This window comes from Serinus canaria, chromosome 5 (genome assembly GCF_022539315.1).
Source record: "Serinus canaria isolate serCan28SL12 chromosome 5, serCan2020, whole genome shotgun sequence".
NCBI classification, from domain to species: Eukaryota; Metazoa; Chordata; class Aves; order Passeriformes; family Fringillidae; genus Serinus; species Serinus canaria.
The window spans coordinates 57,628,396-57,656,140 of record NC_066319.1 but is presented as its reverse complement, the minus strand read 5'-3'; the positions used below and the strand labels follow the sequence as shown (position 1 = coordinate 57,656,140).

The 27,745-nt window shown below is 43.8% G+C and overlaps 3 protein-coding genes across 6 annotated transcripts in view; 2 read left to right on the top strand and 1 right to left on the bottom strand.

Moving 5' to 3' along the window:
- Window positions 1-3,778, top strand: part of ARID4A (AT-rich interaction domain 4A) — a 46,905-nt gene extending 43,127 nt beyond the window's left edge. For both annotated transcript variants that reach the window (XM_050974912.1, XM_050974911.1), the window contains 3 exons: window positions 860-1,075; window positions 1,301-1,447; window positions 1,902-3,778. In XM_050974912.1, coding sequence (XP_050830869.1) covers window positions 860-1,075; window positions 1,301-1,447; window positions 1,902-2,005 — 467 coding nt within the window. In that variant the 3' untranslated portion in view covers window positions 2,006-3,778. The remainder of the gene's footprint in view (window positions 1-859; window positions 1,076-1,300; window positions 1,448-1,901) is intronic.
- Window positions 3,779-11,035: 7,257 nt separating this feature from the next.
- On the bottom strand, window positions 11,036-18,093 carry TIMM9 (translocase of inner mitochondrial membrane 9). The gene is made up of 4 exons (XM_009101648.4): window positions 18,004-18,093; window positions 14,221-14,284; window positions 13,813-13,908; window positions 11,036-11,505 (listed from the first exon to the last, which is right to left on the bottom strand). Exons 2-4 carry the CDS (start codon window positions 14,257-14,259, stop codon window positions 11,371-11,373), a joined length of 270 nt encoding a protein of 89 aa, XP_009099896.1. The 5' UTR covers window positions 14,260-14,284; window positions 18,004-18,093; the 3' UTR covers window positions 11,036-11,370.
- Window positions 18,094-18,170: 77 nt separating this feature from the next.
- KIAA0586 (KIAA0586 ortholog) overlaps window positions 18,171-27,745 on the top strand; it is a 69,846-nt gene continuing 60,271 nt past the window's right edge. For all 3 annotated transcript variants that reach the window (XM_050975634.1, XM_050975633.1, XM_050975635.1), the window contains exons 1-10: window positions 18,171-18,926; window positions 19,943-20,019; window positions 21,452-21,521; window positions 22,611-22,677; window positions 22,945-23,122; window positions 23,522-23,755; window positions 24,340-24,508; window positions 25,278-25,457; window positions 26,258-26,378; window positions 27,329-27,461. In XM_050975634.1, the coding sequence (XP_050831591.1) occupies window positions 18,659-18,926; window positions 19,943-20,019; window positions 21,452-21,521; window positions 22,611-22,677; window positions 22,945-23,122; window positions 23,522-23,755; window positions 24,340-24,508; window positions 25,278-25,457; window positions 26,258-26,378; window positions 27,329-27,461 (1,497 nt within the window). In that variant the 5' untranslated portion in view covers window positions 18,171-18,658. The remainder of the gene's footprint in view (window positions 18,927-19,942; window positions 20,020-21,451; window positions 21,522-22,610; window positions 22,678-22,944; window positions 23,123-23,521; window positions 23,756-24,339; window positions 24,509-25,277; window positions 25,458-26,257; window positions 26,379-27,328; window positions 27,462-27,745) is intronic.

Genomic DNA, 27,745 nt, shown 5'->3' with positions numbered 1-27,745 from the left:
TCCAAGCTGGCCTGGAATACTTCCAGGGATGGGGCAGCCACGGCTACTCTGAGCACCCTGTGCCAGGGCCATCTTTAGAATAAAAAATTTCTGTCTAATATCCCATCTGTCCTTGCCCTCCCTCAGTTTAAGGTCATTCCCTCTTGTCCTGTCACAAAATCTTTGACAATCATTGCATGACTGAATCAGTGGTTTTGGCTTTGTGACAACACTGTTATATTTTTAAATATCAAACTAAAATACTACTTATCTGACATACACTATTCAGATATATTTAACATGCCTGTGGAGAACTTGGCAGTTACTGTGGGAATATAAAATATTTGAATATATGAGCTAAAATTTTTCTGTGACATGTTAAACTTCTGTTGTTTTAGTCATGTTTCTGAATTGTTCCTTTAGATGTGTAAAACAGTTTGATAGCTAAATACAATCATGTGCTACCTACCCATAGTAAAACAGGGTTAATCTTTAGGAAAGGGGTTTTAGTGTGTGCTTTATATTAGAAAGCTAAAATAAGTGATGTAAGGCACTTTATCAGTGCTTTAATATTCTGATTTTGCTAAGTTTATTTATTATTTCTCTACAGAAGTTTGGCTATTACTTTTTAACTAGGCCTAGTCAGCCCTTGAATTCTCCTGCATCAATTATGATTATTACACTTGAGAGTTCAGTGCATGTTGTATCTGATCAGGTTATCCATGGAATCTGAGATCATTTTTCCTTGGGTGTGTTTTCTGATCTTCTAAGCAAGAAGCAGCAGGGTTTTTTTAATCATTGGTTTTTTTTTTACTATAACCACAATTTTTAAAATGTCAAGATGGAGGTTTTAAGTCCAAATTAATTTTTTTTCCTGCAGGACAAAGCAGTGACAGTGAAGATCTCCCTGTCCTGGACAGTTCCAGTAAATGTACTCCTGTCAAACACATCAATGCATCCAAACCCCAGAAGATTTCCCGCTCCCCTGCCAGGGTGATTTCTCCTCACATCAAGGATGGAGAGAAGGACAAGCACAGGGACAAGCACCACCACCAGAATGCTTCACCCAGAGTGTACAAATGGAGCTTCCAGCTCAGTAAGGATTCTAGAAATGACTTGATTACAGGGAATTATTGAGAAAGTTTGTTCTGAAAGAAAAACATGGAAATGTTGGGATTCCAGATTAGGTGTGGGTCTTTTCTGGCAGAGTTATGGAAATGTGTTATTTTCCCTGCTGTGTCTTACATACTCTTAAGAACTGCATTTATTTGTTTATAATCACCTTGACAAAGCTATTTTTTTCTGTTCTTTCCACTTGCAGATGAACTGGACAATATGAGCAGCACTGAAAGGATCTCCTTCCTCCAAGAAAAACTCCAGGAGATACGAAAATACTACATGTCCTTGAAGTCAGAAGTAGCAACCATAGACAGGAGAAGGAAACGATTGAAAAAGAAAGACAGAGAAGGTGAGATTGAGATTTGCTTTATGATCCCATGAGGAGTTCATTTGTTTGGAAATGCATAACTCACAGCAATTTGAGTTGAACTGATGATATTTTAGAAGAAAGGAAAGTGTTGCCATCTGTTTGCATTTGTATTTATAAAGAATATTTCTGGCTTTTTGGAACTTGAACCTGACAGAAATGTTTGCTGACTCTTTCATAACTGTGTAGTAGAAACTTGGACTTTCTAGTGCAAGTATTTCCATCCAAGTCATCTGAGTTACCTTTTCAATAACTGGGTAAAGCTAATCCTGTGTCTGTGAATACAGCAGAGAAAGCAATTGGCAAAACCTCTATATCAGTATTTTGTACCTGTGCTGCTCTTTGATGTCTTTTACACAACCCAAGAGCCAAGGAAACCTTCCTTGTGAGCTGTACTTTGATAACCTGATGCTGATCTGTTGTTCTGTCTGTTCAGTGTCCCATACAGGAGCATCCATGTCATCTGCTTCCTCAGACACTGGAATGAGCCCCTCATCATCCTCTCCTCCCCAGAACGTGCTGGCTGTGGAGTGCAGGTGATAAACATTTCTCTGCCTTGCCAGCAGCTCTCTGCCATGGACATAAACCCTGAAATTCAGCCACAGAAAGCACTCAACTGGTTGGACATTGCCAAGTATATCCTGTACACACTTCCACTGCTGGACTGTACCTGTTCTCCCCTCCTACCCTCTTCTTTTGTTTAATTTACTGTTCAGAGAACTTAAGCTCATTGGTAACTGAAGGTTTGTAGGCACAACGTGACATCCTTGTCATTGTGTTTTGTTTTTGTTTCTTGTTTGTTTCTTTTTGTTTTGTTTTTGTTTTTTTTTCCTAACACAGAGGAAGGGCACTTATCAAATTTGCAAAGTTATGTCCAATGAAGCATTCAGGTGTTCTAGGGTGATCTTAAAAAAAAAAAAAAAAAAAAAAAAAAAGCAAGTGCACCAAGCAGACATCAGAGTATTATCCAAAAGAACTGAGCAACTGCTGCACTTTCACCAAGCTGTGGGTAACTCTTGGTGAGTAGTTCCTCTTTGTGGAAGCACTTGCTATACAGAACTGCCAAAGTATGTGTTCAGCAATGTGCCCAGTTTTAAAGGTGTAAATGGGACAAAATAAATTGTGAAAGGAAGTGTAGTTGACTGAAAACTACAGTTGTAATAAGTCTTCCACTTTTTATAGGATTTTTGAGCACACAATTATGCAAATGTTTTAATGTTTATTAATGTTTACAGTGGAATTGTGAATAGGTTTTCAGTGGACTATCTTATCCCTTGACAAAAATATTTTGTCTTTTTTCTATGTAATTTCAGAGTTTTTATTTTGTTACAAAAAGACGAAAAATGAAATATATAACAACAATGAAGTTATTTAACAAGATTTCTAAAGCTGAAATTTTTGTGTAAAATAAGGTATCTTGCAACTTGTTAAATATATTTATTCAGACATTGGATGTTGTATTTTTATGTATTTTTTAAAATATTAATAAAATTGGAAAAAAAAAATTCTAGGTTAGTTCACTCTTTGGACAAAACATCCTTATCAGTTCTGGCTCTTCAGGAGGAGTTATCCAGTAGCCAAACCTGTACTTCCATTGGGTCTGTCTACATATCCTCCACCACACAGATCTGCCAGCAGGCATCTGGGTTAAAATAAAACTTGATTTGGAAACTTTGGCAGTCCTAGTACTTAACCTTGTTTGGAGGAACAAAATTTATTGGGTTGCCCTCAAGATGCTTTGTCACAAGTTCTTGTGTTTGCTGTACTGCCGAATAAATTTATATCTCCCAAAGTTGAGATGCACCAATAAAGTAAAACAACTGTGTGTGCTCTGCCTGTGGATTGTCCCACGGGCAGATGCAGCTTGTAAATAACTCTTCCAAACCCATGTATTTAAAGCAGTTTGCATATACATTATGTATAAAAAGTGATTTTTTTAAACGATTTTTTTATTCATGTTTGTACATTGAAAGGGGGTCTGAGCCCCTTTTTCTGTGTTTAATATGCTGTAGAGTAATAACATAGATGCTCTAGACTGTGTATCAGGATATTCTGGTTCCACACAGCAGAAGGTCAGGAGGAAACACTAGTGATGGCGTAGCATTACTAAAATTGATGTTTCTTGAAATTTCATTTTACAGCATCTGTCAACTTGTGATTCCAATTCCTTCCATTTTCGCAGAAAATTAAAGAAAAAGTACTCTTGTAAATGCACTTTTTCTGTCTTTTCTTAAGCAAAGCAGAACTATTTCAATGTAAGATAAATATGGAGCTCACTAGACAGTGCTAATAAAGGCCATGTTTTAAACATAGGCTTTATATTCTATTTTTATTTAAGTGATTGTTCTTGTAAATGTCTGGACTTTACCCTAAATAGGAAAGTTAATCTCCCTAAATTACTGTAAAGACTTTTTCCAGAGCTAACTTTTACTTGTTAATCTTCTAATAGCTACGAATAAAAAGCAATACTCATTTAAAAGGAAGTAACATGGGTCAAATGTTTAATATTTACAGAAGCAATCTAAAACCCAGGGAAATGAGAGGATTAATGACATCTTGAGCAGATCTCTGATATCTAACCTGTGTGCACACTGTGAGATCTTAAACAGGCACAGAGGATGGAGGAGCTGCTGCCCTGGCCTGGATGTTCTCCACGTGTGTTCTCAGCTGGTTGCTGCTCCTGTCTCTTAGGAATGTTTAAAACCCTGCTTGGAAGGCTCCAGGTATGCTCCCATGGATCATGGAAACCCTTTCCAGCCCACTGCCAGGGAGAACTTCCTCCTTGCTTCCTCCCCCACCTGCTTCCCTCGCTGTGCTCACCTCAAAAACAGCTGGTGTTACTCTGGCAGAGCACTGAACCTGCAGGAAAAGATGCACTTTCTGCCAAGGCACTGGCAAAGCCCCCAGCATGTCACTGATTCCCTGGCTTTTATCTTTCTGGGAAGGAGCACATCAGATTATTCACTAGAAGTTCGCAGTGGTTTCCTATGTTGTTGAAAAATTTCACAGGGAAAACTAGCTGGAATCATTGGGCTGTCCTGGGTTAAAGGTGGAATCAAGAAGAAACCCTTATAAAACGTAGTATTTCTAACTCTACAATAATCCCCTTATTGAAGCCTTGTTGATATAAATTCCAAAGTGTCTTTCATGGCTGGAAGTTTGTCCTGTTGAAGAAACAGTAATTATGATTATACAGAATTGGGATTTTTTAAATAAGAGATGAGATTGTGTTTCTGAGACCAATCAGAAATAAAGCACCTTCTTGGCAATCTTTGTGCTGTTCTCTTGCCTTCTGATCTACAGGTTTTCCTCAAAATGATACTTGCTTTTTCAAGATTCCATAGGAGGTAAAAATTAAGATATGGAATCCAACACTGTTAAAAAGAACAAGGTTGAAGGGAGAATCAGACTCTTCCTTCATTTTCTGCAATTGATACAAAGAACTGTCAGATTGCTGGCAGATAACTTACTTTTGTATTAGCAAAAATCTACAAGATGGAAAAACTCAGAATGTTTCCATGCAAGGACATAAGGTAAGATTCATTTAGATTCATTTCCTTACTTGGTTTAGTTTCACTTTCTATCAAGTGTATCAGCTACATTTGTACTGGTGAGTTTTTATTTTCTAATGTGACAGTTCAGAACACCCAGTTATAGATCCCTGCTTGGTTTTGGCTCCTCCATCAGGTTGCTGGTGGCTGGGAAAGTTTCTCCTGTTTAATCAGCCTGAACAGATCAGGCAAGAGAAGCAGAGTTGTCAGAACAATAATAACAAGTGATTGTTTGGACAGAGGTTAAACAGATTTTCAGTAGTAATTATCAGTGAATGAAAAGCATAACAAGGGCAAAGAAATGTTTATCTTCCTGAAGGATCATGTATCTGACCTTCACAGGGAGCAGCAGAAAAGGTGATTAAATCACTGTTTGTGCTTTTGTGCATACTTCAATCTAATTTTTTAGAAGGTGCAGTATTAAAACAGAGATTTTTTAAATGGTTACATATTCTCTTTTTTTTTTGTAGGGGGAGCCATGCAGAAGTGGCTACCAAAATTACTCATTATGGCTTTGATGTGGAGCTGGGAAGAGAATCTGAATCTAAGGATTGTCAACTCCTGTGCCTCAGTCAGGAAATTCACTGCTGAGAGAGCCTTCTCTCTGCAGACAGGTTTGTCAACCAGATGGAATATTACATTAAAAAATTATTACTTTCATAACATGTTCTTTTTTTCCCCATTAAAAATATTCTTGGATAGCTGAGGCAGCCAAATGGATTTTCTGGGCAACATTTACTGGAATTCTTTAACAGCAGTAAGTAAGAAATGCTGTAGTCTTCTTTTTAAGAAAAGAGCAGGTTTGGTTTGATGTCTTGAAAGAAATCTGACATGAGCCAGATTTACCAGCTGAAATAAAAGATTAATGTGTTCACAAAAGTATGTTGAGCTGTTTACTTCACTGCAAAAAAGCTTCACTGCCCTTTGCAAAAATTATGCACTGAAATCTTGGTTATTTTTCCTTCTCTGGTCTTGGGATTTTATTATTTGCTACAGTGTGAGGCTCTAGAGATGTGGGGGCCATAATAAAAGAGTGGAACCAAAGGGGATGCTGCCAGAGCCTGACTCACTGTAATTCCAGGGCTAAGGAAAATGGCATTTAGTAATTAGCTCACACTATTAAGCTGCTGCTCTCAGATTTTGAGAAAATCTGTCATTCTCCCATATTGCCTCACACCAAATAGGATGGGATTTCAAGAGGTGTCAGTGTTTTAAAATCACTCACCTTTATCAGTTACCACTGAGGAGCTGGGATTTATTTGGAATCTTTTGTTTGCTCTGGAGATCTGAGTTCCCTAAATTGCACAAGTATTTATTTATTAGTCCCATCCATTGCTTTGGATGGCTATGTAAATTTATTTTTTGTGTTCCAGTGTTTTTAGTTTGATGGTGTGTTTGTTTTAATGCCAGTGAGTGGTGGATTTTAGGATTAGCCACAGCCCAATGACAAATACTCACCATAGTGTCATTAAAAAAAAAACTGGAAGGATCAAACTGTTGATTGTGAAAGCAGTTTTTCTAAAAATAGGACTTGTCTGGTGTCTTCTTTGTTTTGAATTATCTTTGCTATTTATGCTGTTATTCCTGCTCCTTCCCATTGGAGAGGAACTCTAAATTCTGGTTCAGGGCAGGTTGGTTCTGCTTCAGCTCTGCAGCTGTTTTACATTGGTTAACACCCCTCTGTGCTGCTTATCCCCTCCAAGAGTTTTCAGAGATGAGAAGTGGCTTTGTTTGATGCCACTTGGCCTCAGTGCACCAGCACAGCTCACTCACTGCACTAACCACGGAAGCTTTGCTTCACTTTCCCTCTGTCAGTGTTTGCCAGCCAAGAAAAGCTGCCCTGGAGCTGTGCTGCAGCTGTGACAGCCTGCAGGGGGTTGTCACTCAGTGTTTAACCCTGACCCTGAGCCTGCTGCTGGGGGAAACTGCCCTGGCTTGGTGCTGTGGGTTTGGTGATGTCTCTCCCTTTTCCTGCTGTTCACAGTAACCCAACAACATTTCCATTCCAGCACTGTCGGTGTCTTCAGCTGTTCCTAAACTCCTTCTCTAATCCCTCATCTGGGTACAGCTTGACCTAATTTACTCTGCTCCTGCCAGCTATGCCAGTTTCATAAGGAGGGGTAGGATGTGGAATTTGTATTAAATACTTTGCTATATTGCACAAGAGTGTGTTTTCTTTCTGCTTTAACAAGGAACTTGTTTATCTGTAACTTAAAACCATTTCTCTTGATGCTCCTTTATTTCCCTTATGAATAAATAAAGCTATTTTAAAAGGAAAGCCCCAACCCTTGATTCCTTCTGCACATGCTCTGCTTTCCACCCTGCAGGTGACCCCTGTGTGCCATCCCAGTGGCCTGGGATGGGGGCAGGTGCTCAGGGCAGTGGCTCCCTCAGGTGGGCAGGTCAGTTCCTCTCTGATGAGGAAATGTTTTGGCACTGGAACCATTGAGAGGTAAAATTTTATATTGGTCTGTGCAGGTATTTGAATGTGATTAACTCAGAATGTGAGAGCAGCCCCACTTATGGAATAATGTTATCCACAGGCAGTGCAGGAGGGAGCTGATCTCTGTGGCTGTGGTTTGGCTGCTGCTGTTCTTGTTCCCTGCTTTTCCTTTGGAGAGCCCTGAACAATTGATGAGAATGTGATTTCTCTTTGGCTCAGAGGCCCTGGGCAGCATCTCCATGCAGGGTAACACCTCTCTGTGCCTCTGAATGATCAGCTGATTTACATTCAGCCCAGAGCTGGTTTTATAGAAGACCTTTCCTGTTGGGCTGTCCCAGTGCCCAAGGATGCCACTGCAGTGTCCTGCCTGCCCCAGAGCCTTGCTGGAGCTGGGCATGTGCAGGCAAGCAGTGAGATGTGTTGTGTTTTCTTCCAGCTCTTCCATAAGACATTTTCTTATGTCTCTGGAGAATAAAAAACAGTTTGGATTGGAAAGGACTCTGACAGATCATCTACTTCCAACCACTTCCAACCCCCCCAGGAGTATCTGCTTGTGCCCCAGCACTCTCTGTGGTCTCTGAGTGCTCCCAGGGCGACCCTGCCCCTCTCCTGGTGCCCCAGGATCCATCCTCCAAGTGCCTTCTGGTATTACCCAGCCACCTTCCTGTGCCTTCTGGTGCAATATGGCCAGTGATTCAACAACAGTTCGATCTGCAGAAAGTCACTAATGTACTTCCCCTGATCTAATTCCAGTTGTTGCTGTAAAATGTTGTAACACATGCATTTTACCTGACATTTATTTTGAAGAACCTGCTGTTCCCTGGCACCAAAACGCAAAGGAGTGTGAAGTTAAGGTAAAACATAATTTTTAAAACCCTCCAATATGAGGCAGAATTGTAACTGAGTTTTTTTATTATGCTATCTTCTGGAAATTCAATGTGCAGACATGATGAAAGTTCAGGTGTCAGAGGCTTTAATTGCTTTTACAGATTTTAGAGTTTGGGCCAGACTCATTCAAGTAATTTTGGAGCTGAGCTTAATGGACTTCCTAAGGTTTGAACTGGATTCCTTAAATGCCATGTGCTGACTTCCCAGCTAGCTAAAAGATGCTGAACTAAGAGCTGTTGCTAAGCTCCAGTTCCCAGAGTGGGGAATGTCAGAGCACACAGGATTTGCCTCGTTGCTCTGCAGCCACAGCCACACTCAGCGTTTCACCCACACTCCCTGACAGCTCTGCAGTCACTCCTTTTCTTGCCTTCCAACAGAGCTCAGCAGTTGAAGCTCTCAGCAGGGGATTACATAAATTGGGGCTTTGCTTTTATCCTGGAGAGAATAAGGAGCCTCTATTATAATCTTCCAGCTGATTGATCTGATGGCTGTGCCAGCACTGTGCTGTCCAGGGCACTCTGGAGCAAGGCTCTCATTTGACCCTTGCTGCTGAAAAGGTTCTGGTTTGTGTGGGCTGAGCAGGAACTCTGTGTTTGCAGCAGGAAGGATCTGTGTTCCCTCACTCCTGCTGCAGTGAGCATCTCCCCCTAATGAGTGTCTGTTTACCAGCTCAGTTTCCTTGAGTTGCTTTTTGGCAGGCTGCCCTCCTGCTCCCTCCCCTCCCACCTCCACTTTGGCTCACTTTTTCCACAGCTTTCTCAGTACTCCTCCCTCAGCAGCTTCCCATTTTTCACCCTTTGCTCCTTCTTCCATCAGAGTGGGATCCCTTCCTGTACCTACTGTGCCTCAGCAAGGTGATTCACCTCCTCCTCACACCCTTAATGGCATTTAAGAAAATGCTGTTGTCTTTCTGTTAGGATGCAGAGTAAAACCATTTTTATCCTGTTTTATATTATTTATTTTTATCACCTGGATGCTTTAGTTACATGGATACATTTTATTTCCAAGCTCAAGTAGATTTGTATGGTCTGTATGCAACCTGTCACCTAGATGTGAAAGACCACAAGATTTTTGTAGAGAAACAGAGCTTTGACAAAACTGCTTATCCAAACCTAAAGTGGGTAATTAAGTCCCTATAAAACTTGCTAAACCTTTATTAAAGGAAATTTGTCCTAATAAATATTTAAATATTTTCCTAACTCCAAATACAGAAATGAGAGAAAACCATTAATTTTTAACCCCCCTCACTTCAGCTCCAAGGTGCTTTCTTCAGAAGACATGAAAATCCTCACTTCCCTCTCTTAAACTCTTCAGGCACTTTTCTGAGCACCTCTTTACACATGAAGATCCAGTGGAAAATCTCAATCATAGATTACTTTCATGTGATTAACAGAAAGAGACTGCTCCAAGGAAAACCTCCAAATTGAATCAATACATGCCTTTACTATGCATGTATTGATTCAATTTAGCTGCAGCATTTGTGGCCTGATTGTAGCAAACAATCTGGACAGTTTTAGCCTGATATTCCTTTGAAAAAACAGAACATGGCAGACCTGCTGCCTTATTTGGGCTGGATTTTAGCCTTCACTGTCTCAGTGAGCTCTCATCCATCTCCACGGTAACGAGGCACAGGCAAAGGAGGAAGGGGCTGTGATACAAACACAGGGATGGGAGACTGGAGGCTCCCCCTGGCTCCTTCCACCTTTGCAAGCACAGGAGCAGGGTTCCAGGGAGAGCTGCAGCACAGAGAGCAGTGGCTGCTGCAGGTGGCAGTGGCACCATGCTGCCCTCAGGGGCCAGGAATCCACAGCCTGCACAGCTGAGTAATTCATTCAAGCTGCTGCTGGAGATAGAAAGGCAGAGAAGGTAACAACAAAAAACTACTCCTGCTCTTTCTTTTCCTTGCTGTTGCCTCTGTCAATAATCAGCTGCCTCAATCACCTGGCAGCTGACAAGAAATAGCTTTGGTTCACTCCTCATCACCTGGACTCTCAAAATTGCTGCTCCTGATGTTCAGTTCCCATTTTTCCTGTATTTTATGAGTGAGAACCGAAGCACAGGGTGCCTGTTGACTGTCATTCCACTGCACTAATGCCCTGGCTGCAGGATTTCAGCTCTCAGAATCCTTACAGAGCACTGCTGTGTTTGCTAACCCAATCCAGCTGCCTTCCAAACCTCTGTGTTCATGCAGCAGCAGGACAGACCCTGTGCTCTGCAGAGCCTGTATTTCCTGCTGGCATTCACAGGAGAAAGGTCTTTATAAAAAGCCTGGATGTAGCACTTGATGCCATGGTTTAGCTGAGGTGTTGGGGCAGGGGTTGGACTCCATGATCTTTAAGGTCTCTTCCAACCCAGTGATTCTGTGAATTCTGTGAAAACTGCAGCAAGCTCAGTGCTTGGAGCGTGTCAGGCCAGGAGGCTGGGCTGGGAGGACCCCATGGGACTCCCCGAGGGAAACAAAGGGTGCACAGGAGCTGCGTCAGGCAACAAGTGCTGCTAATGCCCCCTGTGAGTGACCCAAAGATAAGCTGGGACACCCCTGCCTGAGCTCTCTCTGGCATCTGTCAGCTCCTAAAGCAGCAGTGAGTGAACAGAACTCTGGAGCAGCTGAGCAAAGAGCCCCCAGCAAACAAAGTGCTGCTTTCAGATGTCCCAAAAATGGCTCTTTGGAAAGAACACACACATGTATATGGCTCCAGCTGATTTTATTTGAATTAAATAAAAAAGTGTATTCCCCAAGTTACATTGATTCATCTCAACCAGTCTCAGCAAAAGGCAGGTGAGCCCTCCCACCACCCCTGAAATTCAGACTCCAGGCCCTGGGAGAAGTTTTATTTGCATCATTGCCTTGTGGAAACAAACTCCACTGCCAGGCCACCAGGACTGAGCTCCTGTTTAACCCTTCTGCTCCCACTGCCTGAGCAGCACCCACAGCTCTGCTCTGAGCTGCTGGACACACATCCTGACAGTAGGAATCCCCCAGTGTTCTTGGCACAGCTTAAGTCTGAGCACAGTGCTCTGCTCTAACGAGGTTGGCTGAGCAGTCCTGCCTTGGCTGCCAGAGCCTCGTTCTGCTGGATGTGGTACTCCTGGAATCTCATGGAGATTCTCTGTGTCATCTTCAGATACTTCTGCAGGCAGTTTTCTGAGCAAGTTATCTGCAGCAAGAGGGAAACACAGGGCTTCAGACAGTAAGTCAAACATGTCCCCAGCCAGGACCCAAAATATCAGCACAGACAGGGATAAACAACTGGGTGAGTACATCTCATACTGTCAAGATGAGGGCAGTAGAAAATGTAAAGTTGAGTTTTTCTGATATGCCTGAAACATTTACAAATATTCACTCAAATATTAAAGTCTCCATGGAAAACACCCTGGACCCCAAGAGATACCATCCTTTTGTCCTTGGGGCTCCTCTTGTAGAATTGAACTACATATTTTGAAATTAATAATAAATACATTAAATCAGTAAATTTTGTTTTAATTCTGTTTACAAACACATACTGGTTTTGACAGCCAAATATGATCTGCTCTTTGCTAACTCAGGTTAACCCTTTTTTACCCTCGTTCCCATTGGCTCTATCAGCCTTCTGGTACCTGCCTTGCCACCAGAGTACATCAGTCAGCTGGACTGGAAAATAAATACCAGAGCCTATTCCATCCACAGTATTTTTCAAATTTAAAGTGTACAGAAAGAGTTGTGAGATTATTTCTGAGCTACAGTCCTTCTAATTGGATATTCTGTGCCACGGCTCAAGACCTTGCTATCACTGCAAAGGTAACAGATTTGGGTAGAAAGGAAAGGCACCCCCTTTGCCTGGGAATGCAGACATTGCTTTGGTTCTGCTCAGTCCAGAGGGATGTGAAAAGCAGAAGGGATGAAATGAACTGGACAAAACCCCAGCAAGCTCCACACACCACCCACCCCCTGCCCTTCTCTGCCCTCAGCCTGGCACAAGCTACAGCCAAACCTGCTGAGCAGGAGTGGAGTCTCCCTAGGAAACAACTCCTGGAGCTGCCCCAGGCCTGTGCTGCCAGAGGGAGCGGCGTGTGTGACATGCTGCTGGGGAGTCCAGACTTGCACTGGCACTTGGGCGGGGAAAGAGATCAGAAGTTGGGTTTTTTCAAGTGTAGGATCCCAGAGGGGATCTGTGGAGGTATTAATCTCAATTATTTAATAAGGAACTACAACTCTCAAGAGAAACATGGGAATTTCCACAGCAGTTACCATCTAGACAAGTGTCCTGTTTCCAGAGACAGGTGCTCTGCAGGAAATCCCATAATGGACAATATAGCAGAAGTTCCCATAAGGTTTTTTCCTAATTCCTCTGTTAACAGATGGCTCCTGTGCTACCAGACATGAACCCCCTGCAATCCACAGAAGCAAAAAAAGGCAGGTCACAATCAGAAAGTGGTTTGGGTTGGGATGGACCTTAAATCATCTCATTCCAACCCCCTGCCATGGCAGGGGCACCTCCCACTAGTCCAGGTTGCTCCAAGAATCTAAGAGTATTTTTTGGACCTAAGTAATCTTTAATCCAGAATAATTATGACCTGTAATAGAATTCCTCTAAAGCAGATGCAGAGAAGAATAGGGAAAGAAGAAATCTGTCTTGGGAAGCTAAGAGAGCTCTGTTCGGGCAGCAGAACCAAAGCTGAAAGGAGACATGAGTTTTGCCTGCAGTAAGGAGCTGAACTCCAAGGAAGCAGAAAAGGCTCAAAAGCAATGATTAGTTTAAAATATTAGGCTTTTTTTTTTCTTTTCCTGCCAGCAGAGTCAAGTAAAGGTTATTAGATTTTTAACCAACAAGATGATTAGGCTCTGAAACAGCCTCTCAACAGGCGAGGAGAAGCAAAACCATGCAACTAATCTTATGGAGAGCCTAATCTTTCTGCAGATGATGGCATGAGGGAGCTCCCTGCAGTGCAGGGAAGTGGATTGAACAGCCAGAGCTGTTCCCATGACTCACTACAAAGCAGGAACGTGGGCAGGTAAACAAATATTTCAGCAGGATTCCTCAAAGAATGAGATGCAGGCTGTAGGTGGGCAGCTTCCGTGTCCATGGAGTCACCATCCATGAGAAGTTAAGGCACAGGAACCTCCACTGACAGCTCAGGGAATGAAACACACAGAATTGCAATGAGCAGCCAATATTCAGTGGGGACTGGGCAGATTCTGTGTGTGACAACCACTTCTGGAATGGTTTTGGTGCAAGGAACCCTAAAGAGCATCCAGTTCCACCCTCTGCCATGGGCAGGGACACATTCCATTGTCCCAGGCTGCTCCAAGCCCTGTCCAAGCTGGTCTGGGATGGGACACTCACTTGGAAGCATCATGCCAGACACCCACACTCCACTGCCTGGCTTTGTATCTTAGTTTAAAGATCAAAACTCTCTAAGTTGCTTCTGAAATTGGAATGCTCCACAGCAATTCTACCAAAGGGCCATTAGAAGCCATCACCTACCTCTTCTGGTTTCACATCTCTGCTAGTGAAATCCTTTATGCAATCCACAAAGCAGTTTTCTGTAAGTTTATTGTATGTGCCAAGAAACTCCTTGAACTGTAAATAAAATTTAGACAATGAATATTAAAAAAAAATTAAATCAGTGTTTATTTTCTTATATACAGCTGCATGGTATAAGAAAATCTGAAGGACAAGTCCCTAGAAAAATTTACCCTTGGTCAGAGGATTTCAGCAGCAAAAGCTGCTCATACACAAAACATGCTGTTTGTCAATGGTCACCTGCTGAAATTTTGGTTAACTCAGATAACTCAGAGTTTCTGTCCTTCCCTATGCACTACACCTTCCACTCCCTGTGACAAGAGCAGCACAAGACTTTCAAAGTCCCCCTTCCCAAATGCCGCATCTTACCTGCTTGATCTGATCAGCCTCTGATATTTGTCCAGCCATGTTCCACCACCTGTGGCTCAGTCACCTAAAGGTGAGTATAAAGGTTGAGTTTTAAATAAAAAACATAAATATGAACTGCAGCATTTTACATCAGAATGAACTTTTGTGCATCCTTGAAGACTGTTTAAATGCATCTTTGCTAGCAAACTTCCAAGCCATTCATTCAAAGGGAAGTTACCTGTTAGGAATGTATTCAGTTAAAAAACCATTCAAGATAATTCCAGGTATGAAACCTTACCAGAGCCACCTGCTAATTGCTGTCCTTGAAAGACTTTTTGGGCATTTCACACAGCTAAAGTGACTTACAGAATAACTTCATTTATTATTATAAGTGCTGTCAAATTTACTGAATAAGCTAGGGCAGGAGCTGGGGAAGAAGCAAAGTCATAACAGTTTCTAGCCTTGGAGTTTCAGTGACTTTAGATGTGATCTGTAAAAAGTAAGGAAAAAAGGCAAATATAAACTGGCAGTCACTGAACAGATGCAGCACAAAGTGAAGGGCCTGGTTTCTATGTAGCTGCACCAAACACCTGAACTACAGGAAATGTTGTGGTTATTGTAGTGAATTAAATGCAAGAAAAACAGAGAACAATGAAAATGGAATGAAACAAAGAAAAAGGGAAAAAGTTAACAGCCACGGATGCAAGAATTTAAACAAGCATCCTCAAGGAAGAATCACATGCCAAATCCAACACAGTGAACAAGTCAAGGCTTGAAAGCATCCCTGCAAGTTTCCTAGAAGACTGAGGCCTAGTCTCCTTTTCCCTTAATTTCCATATTATCTAAGACCTGTTATCACAGATGATAATGCAAACTAATATCATGTGTCAGCAAGAACAAGCTCCTTAGTTTAATTCAACTTGTGGAAGAAAAATGAGTACTGAAGTGCAATCACTTGGGGAAAAAAAAGTTCTTTTAGTCCTTTAGCGAGGACTAAAAGAACTTTAGTCCAAAGTTCTTTTAGTCTTTTACTTACAATTAATCTTCTATTCTGCTTTGCCAATTTTTGGGCAAGACATTCATGTTTTAGAGAGCTTTAGCTATTGCAGTCTCCCAGCAGGGGGGAGAGAAGGGGTACACAAGCTGCCTGAATATGAACAAAGAGACAGCAACAATTATTTCTACAACAGAAAGAAAATGAAGCAACTAAAAATAGCATCAGGGAGCTCTCACAAGAGTGAACTGTCCCTGCAGCCCCTGCCAGCAGCACAGGGATGGTGACATCTGCCTCCTGACACCACACTTCATCCCTGCACAGGGAGCCAGTTCAGAGACTGCAGGCCAAGGGCACAGATGATTCTGGGATGTAAAATGCAAGAACTCCTCATGGGCAGGCAGGTCACACAGGTTGTTTTGAAGGAGAACCTGCAGGACATGGAGGTGACAAGGAACCAGGTTTTATTCAGGTGGTCACTGAATCACAGACTGGTTTGGGATGGAAGGGACCTTCAAGATCATCTCATTCCACCCTCCTGCTATGGCAGGGACACCTTCCACTACCCCAGGCTGCTCCAAGTCCCCTCCAGCCTGGCCTGGAGCACTGCCAGGATGGGGTACCCACAGCATCTCTGGGCACCCTGTGCCAGGGCCTCACCACGTTCAGCCAAGGACTTCTTTCCAGTATCTAACCCTGCCCTGTGGCAGTGCAAAGCCACCACCCCTTGTCCTGTCACCCCTTGCCCTTATCCAAAGTCCCTCCCCAGCCTCTCTCCTAAACCCTAATTTGTTTCAGGAGAGTGGACATGCCCATCACTGGAGTAACCAGTGGGAGGTGATGGTAACTCCACTCTCCTTTCCCAGCCTGTGAGAAAACAAGACCAGTGACAATTCTCCCAGGGCAGGGTATGTGCATAATTAAACAGAAACTGCAGGGAGCACTTTTGTCCTCTGCCAAAGGCAGGAAGCTCAAAGTTTCACCTGTCGGTGCCATTTTCCCACACTCAGGGTTGCCTCATGATCTGTGTTTATGGCAAACCTGATCCCTGTCCTTCTGTGACTGATCTGGCAAGATTGGAAATGGCAGATTGAAACTGGAGTTTCACAGAGCTCTGGCACCTGGGAAAGGCTCTGATTCACATCAGCACCACCTGATCTGAAGCGCCTGAAGCTCTTGTCCCTGTACAGGCATTTCAAATATTCCACAGGGGAATTACACAGCTCTGCTGCACCTTCGGCCATAAATCAGCCTTACATCTAAAAACGAGCTACTGAACATTCCCAGGAATGTGCAAACCCATTCTGTTTCAAAATCTGCTAAATGTGCTCTTTCAAGATTTCCTGCTGATTCTCCCCTTTCCCTCCAACTCTGAAAAAAGCTTTTAAAGGGTGATGAAAGAGTGCCCAGCACCTCAGCCAGCCCAGCCCAGTCACCACTCCTGCAGGCTTAGGTTTAATCCCGTGGGCTAAACACGATTTAAAAATTCAGCACTGCCCCTCTAAGCAAGGATATTCACACTGTAGGATGCAGAGGTCTCTGAATAAACCTCTGCTCCAAGGGACACACAGTCTGGGTGAGCTGGGTCACCAGAAAGGAGCAAAAACCAGGAAATCTCTCCCCTTGAAAGGCCCTGGTGCTCTTCCAAAGATAGAAGTTTCATTAAGAGAAGTCCCTCTGAAAATATACAAGCCCTGTGTTTAAGATTTTTTTCCCCCATCTTTTTGAGAAGAGCTGCATTTTTCTGGGAAGAAGAGTGATAGAGAGACACTATAAATCCCTCACACTTGTAATCCCCACAAACCATCTAAATCAGCTGTAACTACCATCTACTCCATAAAAAGAAAGCTGGAATGTCTCTTTAAACCTTTGCTTCCAGCTGCACACAGAGGACACCATGCAAGTGTTTCTGAAAAGGATCAAGAAGGGTAAAAGCATCAAGCCAAAGAAATGAGTCAAAGAATAAAAATCTTGAGTCAAAGAACTGTGTAAAGGTAAACTCCCCACAGCTTGTAGAGAAAGTTCTTTTATCATGGGGGGCTTACTAGGCTACAATTGGATTGCCATCAGATTTAAAAGACACCCAAGCAAATAAATTTTGAGAGGCCAGGGGCCTCTTAAGGAAGTGAGAAGAACAGAGTGAGATGAGAAGGGATAGTCAGGAGCTGGATAACCAGATGTAGCAGGTACTCAGCTTGTTATCATTCACTGCCTCCTGCATTTGGCCTGGACCCTGCTCTGAAGGAGAAGGGATCAGAGGTGGAAATCGAGCACCGAAGGTGAGTTACCAGAGTCAGCCTGACCTCAGGCACCTCACGTGTACAGTCATCAGGCCTGAGAAAAATACACATTTTCCCCCCAGCACTCTCGTCTTTAAGTGAAATCACACCTGGCTGACGCTTCTCACCCCATAAAACCAAAACCTGAGGCCAAAAGGTCGAGTTTTCCAAGGGCACATTGAGTTCCTCTCCCTCAGGAATCACTCGCCCAGCCAAACCCCGGCCCAGCACCGGGTACAGAGCGGGGATTTTCCCATTGAGGACCCTCGGGGGCGCTCCCGGTGTCTCCTGGGCCCTCATGTGGAGGCTCCCGGTGTCTCCCGGGCTCTCCTGGGCCCTCACGGGGAGGCTCCCGGTATCTCCCAGGTTCACCCGGGCCACGGGAACGCTCCCGGTTCCTCTCAGTCCCTCCCGAGCCACGGGACCACTCCCGGTCCCTCGCGGCCCCTCAGGGACGCTCCCGGTCCCTCGCGAGCGCGCGCCCGTTCCCGCGCCCGTTCCCTCACGCGCTCCGGGCCCGCGCGCACTCACCGCCCGCGCGCCGGCCCCGCAGATTCGCCACGCGCGCGCGCGCGCGCACCAGGAGGGCCCGTCCCGGGCCGGGCCCCGCAGATTCGCCACGGACCCGGGCGAATCCGCCGAGCGCGGAGGCGCCGCCCGATTTACCCTCTCGGGCCGCGCGTTTCCCGCCGGACGCCGTTGAGGGGAGGACCCGCGCGTTTCCCGCCGGACGCCGGTTAAGGGGACGCCGTGACCATGGCACCGCGCGCTTCCGGTGCCGCCGGCCGAGCTGGGACAGCGGGAACGGGACGGCGGGAACGGGACGGCGGGATAGCGAGATCGGGGTTGGGACAGCGGGAACGGGGCCGGGACAGCGCGAACGGGGCCGGACAGCGGGATCGGGGCCGGACAGCGGGATCGGGGCCGGGACAGCGGGATCGGGGCCGGGATAGTGGGATCGGGGCCGGGATAGTGGGATCGGGGCCGGGACAGCGGGAACGGGGCCGGGACAGCGGGATCGGGGCCGGGATTAGGGCGGGACAGCGGGAGCGAGCGGTGCTCTCTCAAGGACGGCAGCCGTGGGAGGGAAGCGGAGCCCCGGGGCTGTTCCCGCTGTCCCGGCTCCGTTCCCGTTCCCGGCCCTGCCGAGAGAAGGCGCCGCTGGCCGCAGCCCTGAGGCTGTCCCATGGAGGCGGAGAGCGGCTCGGGCGGCAGCCGGGACTCGCTGGGCAGCCTGACGGCGGCCGAGGTGCTGGTCCGTTCCACGGCGGCCCGCAGGGAGCAGCCCCCGGGCGGCGGCCGTGGCCGGAAGATGCCGGTGGCCGTGCAGAAGCTCCGGGACGGGAGCTCGCCCTGCCCCGCGGACTCGGCTGCGGACGGAGCTCCCCGTGCCAGCCCCGCCAGGGCTCCGGGCGGCACCGGCGCCACCCGCGACTCCCCCGGCGCCGCTGCAGGTGGGTCCGTGAGCGCCGCGTTCAGCACAGACCCGAGCTGAGAGGCGATTGCAGCCACGGGGGAGCTGTGTAATTAAGGAGTCTCTGCAGTCTCGTACCGCAGCTGTCAGCAGTGTTTGTTTTCCCGAGCTGTTCTGCACACGGGATGTGAGTTGTGAGGGCAGGGAGGCCCTGGCACAGGGTGCCCACAGGAGCTGTGGTGCCCCTGGATCCCTGGAAGTGTTCCAGGCCAGGCTGGATGGGGCTTGGAGCAGCCTGGGATAGTGGAAGGTGTCCCTCTCCATGGGGGCAGGGATGCTTAATCCCTGTTAAGCATCCCTGGTTAAAGGATGTGATCCCTCAGGTTTTAGCATATCTGTTTTTTAGATTATGTTCTGCTTTAGTGTGTGGATCTGAGCTATGTTAGGGGATCATAATCTCTCTTCACAGAGTAGGGAGACAAAACAATTCCTTCTCTAGCTGGGGACCAAGGACAAATGATCCAAAACTCAGACCCAAGAGCACAAACAACGTGGACTGAAGAGAGAAAAACAAGAAGGATGGGACTGCATTGGCTAAAGCTGGAACTGGACAATTAACTCCAATATGCAAATGGAGCAGAATTTATCAAAGTGTGAAACCCTGTGACCTGTGGTCCATTTTTGTGACCATTTTGGTTATCTTGGGTGTAGCCCTGGCTGGGCTCTTGTGCTGCCCAGAGTGGATCTGCTGGGGCCTTTTAATAAATCCCTTCTTTATTCTTTAGCTCTGTCCAGTCTCTGTTCTAGGTCAGCCTTCACAAGGCATCAGTTGTTTAGTAATATTCTATTTTTCAGAGGTTTCCCCATGCTGTAAATTGAATTTTTCATTCAGATTCACAGAATTCATTGATGTTTTTAAGTTTCAGCTCAATGTCTGTGCTCATTTGTGTTATGAGGGTCGTGGTGTTTAGGCCTTCAGAGATAAGGGAAATGTGGAGCTGTACAGAAAATGCACCACAAATGATTCTGACCACTGTAAAACTGCTTTTATTTTAGGAGTCCTAAGCACCAAAGCATATCCAGAACGCCTGCTTCCAGTTGAAAATTCCGAGCCCATGTTTTTATCCCAAAAGGTAAGAAAAGCTGCTGCTCCTTTCTGTAATCCTAAGCTAAGAGAACACTGTTTTCCTCAAAAAGCTGTAGCTCCTCTAAAAGCAGTACAGGATGTTATAAATAAGAAGCTTGACTAGGCCAATATTCAAGCAGCAATCAATTTATTAATTAATATGGTAAAGTATGAGCAACACAGCGCTGCGTACATTGGGGGAAGTTTTCCATCCAACTGCACACCGATAGTTGGGGCTTACAGGTATTTGTAGGGGTACTCATAAGGTTTCTCAGCAGTTTCTATTACAATTTGTTAGTCATCAGCAATTTCTATTCCCAATTTTCTGTCACAATTCTATACACTATTGTGATCTCAGGATGTGTCCCAAAAAGGAGCAACCCCCAGATGGTTGTAGTAGTTTCCGAGCTGTTGGTCCTGGTTTCTGCAAGAATAAAGACGAATCCCATCTGGTGGAGTCCAGCTCCCCAGATGTGGGTCCACCTTTTTAATTACAATGACTATAAATCTCATAACAGTGATGTCCAGCTTCCCTTGGTCGAAACCACAAATCCTTGAGATGATGATCATCTTCCTTTCTCAAGCTGTTTTTCTCTGTTTTGTTAATGTGTGAGTTAAGCATATTTCCTTTATATATATTTCAAAGCTATGGTTTCAAGGATACAAGTAATATTCTAAAATTATACTTCAAAAGAGTTATTATTGCAGCACTCTTTAAGGCCTTACTACAAGCAAAAAGCAACATCCTTAACACTGTAATTCAAATGCTCCTAAATCAGCCAAGGTTAATTGCAAACATAGGATAGGTTCAAAGGCCTTCTGCCATGCTTTACTTTCCTCAGTTATTATTAAAATTCACAGCTGTCCATTGTTGTACTCCACACATATCACAATCACAAATACACACATTGCCTGTCTGTACCTGACGTAAAACACAGCTTTGTATTTCACAAAGATTTTGGCCCATCCTCTGCACCACAACTGTGCAGCTGCTTTTTCTCTTTGAGCTGCTGCTGATGTGGTGTTATTGCTGGTGCATTTGGAGGGACTTTATTTAACACTTAATTCTCTATCTGCTTAATTCTCTGTGTGTGAACAATCCTGAACTGTCCAAGATTAGCAACTTCTCTAAACTTCAGCAGGTAGAGTTTCACTACTGCTTCTTTGGCCATAAATGAGGAGAATAAACTTCCTTAGCATGTAAAATATATGGTTTTGATTTGAACTGTGTTTGTGGAGTTTCAGTCTCTAAAATGCCATGGGAGTTCTTGCCAGCAATGTCCAGATCCTTTTGTGCAGAGGTCTTCAAATGTTTTGTGCCAAGACCTTTGTGTTGCTGTGTGCAAATGGTTCCATTTGTGTGCTCGGCAATTCCATCTGCCTCTAAAATTTTGGCTACAGGGGCTTTCATCTCTGCTTTTTCTGCTCTTCTTCTGAAGGATTCTCCTAAAGAAGCCACAGCACAAAATGGTCCTTTGGTGCTGCTGGAAAATAGCAGAGGATCTGAAGGTAAAACACAACAATCACCTCTTTTTTTTGTAAGGAGACTGATTAATTAAAGGAAAAGGGAGCTTTTAGGGTGGTTTTTTCATTATAAAAACTTCTGAGTGAAAATATTCAAAGGTTGCTTTGATAAAAAGATGATAATTGTAACAAGCATTCTTTAATTTTGCAAATTTTATCTAATTCTTGCTGGCATTACATTTTTTTAATTAACTGAGTGGGACTATTGCCAGTGTGCCAGAGTTGAGATTCCTTTTGTTAACCAAATATTCATGTCTCTGAATAGACAGTGTGGGGAAGGGTCTTGTTTTGCTCCATTTTCCTCTTGTGAATTACTCTACTACAAAGGCATATTTTTCTTCAAGCAGCCTGCACCAAAAAAGTGTGTTTCTAATCCTTAGGAATCCTAGAAATCACAATGTCAGTGTCTTTTCCTTTAATTTCTGAATCTGCCAGTTTCAATCAGATTTAGGGAAGTGAAGGCTTTTTAAAGAAAACACACTTCTGCAGGTTTCTTGGGTATCTGGAGCTGTGTAGGGGAGAAAATATACAAATTATTACCCTAGTTAAGACCAGAAATCAGTACTTTTACACTCACAGGCTGCAGCTACCTGACTTGGCAGCATTTGCCTCCTCTGCCCAGCAAACAGTGGGTGAGGGAGAGCCTGCAATGCTTTTAGCATGATTTACACCTATTAAGAATTTTTTTTTGTAATTTATGATGATGGTAGGGAAATATTACTTCTGGGGTTTTCTTAATTAAATTGTTTTAAGTCAGAATTTGCAGCATTTTATTGACTGGGCTGTCTGAGCTCAAGTTACCACTGAGACTTTTCTCACCATTATTGGACTTCATTGATACCAGCATTCAATGCTATAAAAATTGTGTTAATGAAACTGCTCTTACTCTTACCATTATTTAAATTTTCTGCTTACTGAAAGGAAACAATTTGTTGCAGTAGATGATGTGGTTCCTGCAGGCAACAGATTCTTCACAGCAAAATTAAATGTATTGAAATAATACTTTGTCTCTTCCTGTGAAATAGACATTTTGTGCCAATTATCTCAACAAAGGATGTTTGTCCTTCCCCACAGATGATGTTTTTATTTCCCAGTATGCTACTGGCCAGAAGGAGGCTCTGAGAGCAGCATTAATGCAAAAGTGAGTGTGAATTGTTGTTGGTGTCTGAGCTGTTCTGTTTCTGTACAACTACACCACTTCAGTTTTTTGCCAAAATGAATTTACAGTTCTCTGTCAGTGCTCTTTTTCTGTGTATGACAGTGCTTTCAGTATTTTATTCCCTGGAGTATCTTGTGTCAGAACTTTCAGGAGAAATGCTTATACATTATATCAGTGCTGTGTGGGAAATATTTGCTTGGAGGAGATATGGAGAAAATGCTGTTTACAGGCACATTTTTGTTTTTCTAGAACTCAGGTTATTCCTGTTCATAAGGAGGTGAAGGTGCAGCTCTTGGGAAGTGCCTCCACAGAAAAAAGGGAAGGTGCTGGGAGTGACACCAGGTCAGCACCCAGGGAAGTTGAGTCTGCAACAACCATTGCAGCAGCCACTGCTGCTGCCATTGCCACCACAGCTCCACTTCTCAAGGTCAGTGGGAGTAGCAGTTCTTTGTCCTCTTAAAATAGTAAATGTTCCAAACAAGCCTGAAATTGTTAATTGTAGCTCCAGAGAGCCTGAATGTGTCTGCTCACTGCTTTGTGTGTTTGTCATCTCACACTTGCTGACCAGTATACCAGAGGGAACTAATTTGGATTTAACTAAATGGGCAGAAGACAGAGAACATTTGATTTATCTATTTAGAAATTCACAGTATTGCTAAACCACCAAAAGTTTAAGGCTAAATAGAATTTTGTTTCTTTTGGGATGCAAATCAAGGATTCTGTGAAGGATGTTTTGTTGTTTTGATGCTCACCCATCTTCTGCAATGTGTTAATGTGTTATTCCCCCACCTTTCCTTTTTTTTTTTTTTTTAATCCTTTCTTGCAGGCTCAAAATGATTTGGAAGCAAAAATGAACTCAGTTTCAGAACTGCTTCAGAAACTGCAGGAGACAGACAGGCAGCTGCAACGAGCATCTGAACAGCAAAAAAATGTGAAGGCTCAACATGAGGAACCCCACTACCAGCAGAGAGTCAGTGAGCTTGAAAAACAAATGAATACTTTCATGGTGCAAAGAATTCAACACCTGGAAAAGCTACAGGAGCAACAAATGAATATTCAGGTTAATAATTTCTTCTGTATCTGAGTTTTATAATGATTTGGATTGTTTCTTAGTAGTAGAAAGAAAGAAAGTTCTGGGGAAGTGGATCAAAGGAAGTGAAAGCATTCAACAATGAGAAAGACACTGAGGGGGTGGAACATGTCCAGAGAAGGGGAGCTGGGGAAGGGTCTGGAGGCCCAGGAATGATTGGAGGGAGCTGGGGAGGCTCAGCCTGGAGAAAAGGAGACTCAGGAGGGACCTTCTGTGCACAAGTCCCTGACAGGAAGGTCAGGCTCTGCTCCCAGGGAAGCAGGGACAGGACAAGGGGAAATGGCCTCAAGCTGCACCAGGGTAGGTTTTGGTTGGGTATTAGGGAAAATTCTTCACTGAGGGGTGGTCAGACATTGGAACATGCAGAGGGCAGTGGTGGAGTCACCATCCCTGGAAGTGTTCAGAAATCATGGATGTGGCCCTGGAAGACTTGGTTTGGTGGCGAACATGGTGGAGCTGGGAGAAGACTTGGGCTTGGTAACCTGAAAGGTCTTTTTAACCTTAACAATTCTGTGATTCAATGACCAGAAATACTCTGTACTTTTGTCTCCCAGTCCCATCTCATCAGCTCTGCAGTGAACACCCGTGGCCTGCAGCAGGGTCCTGTGCCTGCCCCTGGGCCCCTGGCAGGGCACTGGGAGAAGCCAGAGCAGAGATCACTCACTAATGAAGCACCTTCATCTCACAGGGGTTTATTCCCTGCCAGTGCTGCACCTGCCCAAGGTGGAGACCAATTCTTACTTTCACTGTTAGTTTTGCATTAATTTTGTGTTCATTAATATTGGATTGTGTATCACATCAGTAATGACTAGTAAATATTTCTTCTGTGTAATTTGTTTTATTGCCCAATGCTCTTTATAATTTTTGTGACATTCTGAAGATGTTCTAGCATCTTCCAGTTTAAATTAAAGTGAGACTTTTAATTTTACTGAGGTCTGCACCAGGAGGTGCCTGGACATAAAATAATCTTATTGAGACATAATCTGTGTGGAAGCCTGTGATGAACTTCAGTGGGGTTTGGGTTTTTATTATGATAGCAGTCAGAAGTACGAAATTTTCTGTTTTCTTAATTAGTGCAGTAATTCTTTGCATTTTTGTGCAGAATTTATAGACCTGGCGTGGGGTTTTTTCCCTAGATTTTTTTTTTCCTAGAGTCTGCAAGGACAGGTAGTGATAGGACAAAGGGGGATGGCTCCAAACTGAAGGAATGTAGGTTTAGATTAGATGCCAGGAAGAAATTCTAATGAGAGTGCTGAGGCCCTGGCACAGGCTGCCCACAGAAGCTGGGGGTGCCCCTGGACCCCTGGGAGTGTTCCAGGCCAGGCTGGATGGGTCTTGGAGCAACCTGGGATACTGGAAGATGTCCCTGCCATGGCAGGGGGTTGGAACTGAATGATCTTTACAGTCCCTTCCAACCCAAACCACTCTGTGATTCTGTGATATAATTTCCTTTGAAGAAAATTGTCAGCATTTAAATAACTTTATTTTTTAGTTTTCCCTGAAGCATATTCAAGCAATTTTCCAAGTCATGGGGTTCATACACAAAAATCTCCTCTAAAGACACCAGTTCCTCGAAGATATCCTCCAGAACCTGTGCCCAAAAATGGGAAAATCTCAGAGAAAGAAAACTCTGTAGTAGAAAAAGAAAATACTTCCAAACCTACAAGAGAAGGTATTGTCCTCCACTGGCCTAACCAGTATGACCTGATGGTTACTTTGTGTATTCCTCACCTTTTCTGACATTTTCTGTTGAGTTGCTGGCACTTAAATGCATATATTGAGAATATTTGGAATCTCTATTTGGGAAGGGTTAGTTTTGTGTATAAGTCACTTACTCATAAGTAACTAAAGACTTAAAGACAGTGCTGATTTAATCTATAGAGTTTCAGCAGGACTGCTCACTGAAATATTTTTTCAAAGTCAAGTTTCAGGAAGAATAGACAGAATAATATAAAACTTGGGAGCTGCTTAATAACTTTGGCATTATTATTGGTTAAATTGAATTTTTATTTCATTTTTTCATGGGTCCACAAGGTCTCTGGGTTATTGTATTGAAAGCAACAGATGTAAAGCAAATGTAAAGTAATTTTCTTTTGCTGCTTTTGATCAAGTTCTGTCTCTGTTACAAAGCTGTCAGGTATTCTTATTGTTCAGTGGGTCCAGGAATAAATGAAACAAGACAAAAGAAAAAGCCTGCTGTCCATAATGTCACAGATTTGTTCTCAAAGACTCAGTTCATTGCCATCCCAGCTCCATCTAGCTTTGCTAATTTAAAGCAATCTCAGAAAGACTGATTAGTGTGAGTGGTTTTAAGTTACTTGCCTTATCTGAAATAGATCTATATATTCAAATTTAAAAATATTTTACTCTCCTTGGTGAGTAGAGTGAGACACCTGGAAAGGAAAAGAAAATATTAAATATATTGAACTAACTTAACTTTCTTTTTTTCTGCTTCATTTCACTTCATTGTAGGTGAAGGGAAAGGTGTGGAACACGTTTTGAATTCTCAGGAAACACCAGTAAAGCAAACTGAATATTCCAAGAAGACAGCATTAAACAGCAATGAAAGGAGCAGGAATACTGAGAGAGACAGGTGGATAAACACAACAATCCAAACCTGAGGGGGAGTTTCTGTTTCAGTGAAATTGAGAGAGGTGCATTAGACACTGATGGTGTAACAGTCCCTGGTGTGGTCCTGCAGTCTGGCACAGCTGTGCTGGAGTATTTCTATTTTTGCTTTACTATTAGTAGGACCTGAGGGAATGGCTGGAGCTGTGCCAGGGTGGGTTCAGGTTGGAGATCAGGAAAGGTTCTTCCCCCAGAGGGTGCTGGGCCCTGCTCAGGCTCCCCTGGGAATGGGCACAGCCCCAAGCATGACAGAATTCAGAGTCTGGACAATACCCTCAGGGACAGGGTGGCATTGTTGGGGTGTCTGTGCAGGGCCAGGAGTTGGACTCTGATCCCTGTGGGTCCCTTCCAGCTGTAATATTCCAGGATTCTGTGGTTCCTGTGAACTGCAGGCAGATAAAGGCAGTTGCTAAGGACAGCTCACAACACCTTTCTCAGAGGTCAGCAGGTTGCACTTGGAGTGTTTTTCAGGAGCAGCATCAACCTAACCATTCCCAAGCTTTAAAATGGGTGAAAAAATGTTCTTAGCCATGCAGTCTGAAGCATATTTTCCCCAGGCAATAATGTAAAGTTGTAATTTCATTAATACAGTGAAAAACTTCTCATATATGCTAATTTACAACAGTGTGCACAAAGATGTCAATTGCTTCAAATGGAAAATTATCCAAAGTTTAAGGGTTGCTCTATTAGATGTAATTTCACTGTTGAAAATAAAAGGATTGGGCTGAAGGTGTTAAGTGGTAAACAGAGAAAACCCAGTACCCTCTGTGTGACTTCAGATGCCAAAGCAAGTTCCAGTTTATCTGAAAGTTTGGTACTTGCACTGTAAATTCCTGCTTGGTTTCACAGTTGAATCCTTTCTTGGGCCACCTCAGGAGCCATGAGAGATGTAACCAGGAGTGTTTCTCCCCTCAGACAAAAAGGTTTGCCTGCAGACCTAATTCCTTATTTTGAGAGGTGCAATTCAATTGAGAAAGCAGTGCAAAAGGCAGATGATCTTCTTCAAGATCTTGGCAAGTTGAGAAGAGAAATGCACAACATTCTGCAGGTAAAGTCAATCTAATCACAACGAGCAGGGGTTTGAAGAAGGGGAGTAAAAATGTGGAGAAAAACAGAGATCAGATATCAGTAAACGTGTTGCTCTTCTACACCTGTAAAAAGATCCACATCTGTTTACAATTAATTGAAATATTGGAGTCTCTGTGTGTGGAAGAGCTTTGAGCCTGAATAATGCCCTGGGTGTGCAATGGATTCTGACTGCCATTGTCCCAGACATAAAATAGGTGAGAGAGAGAGGGAAGGACAGAAATAGAAAAAAATAAGTTTGTTTAT

Excerpts from the sequence above, each read along its gene's own strand:
- TIMM9 (XM_009101648.4), bottom strand. The coding sequence starts at position 14,259 with ATGGCTGGACAAATATCAGAGGCTGATCAGATCAAGCAG. Across the intron at positions 13,909-14,220 it reads AGGCTGATCAGATCAAGCAG|TTCAAGGAGTTTCTTGGCAC; the intron begins GTAAGATGCGGC and ends TTTTATTTACAG. Across the intron at positions 11,506-13,812 it reads GAGATGTGAAACCAGAAGAG|ATAACTTGCTCAGAAAACTG; the intron begins GTAGGTGATGGC and ends CTCTTGCTGCAG.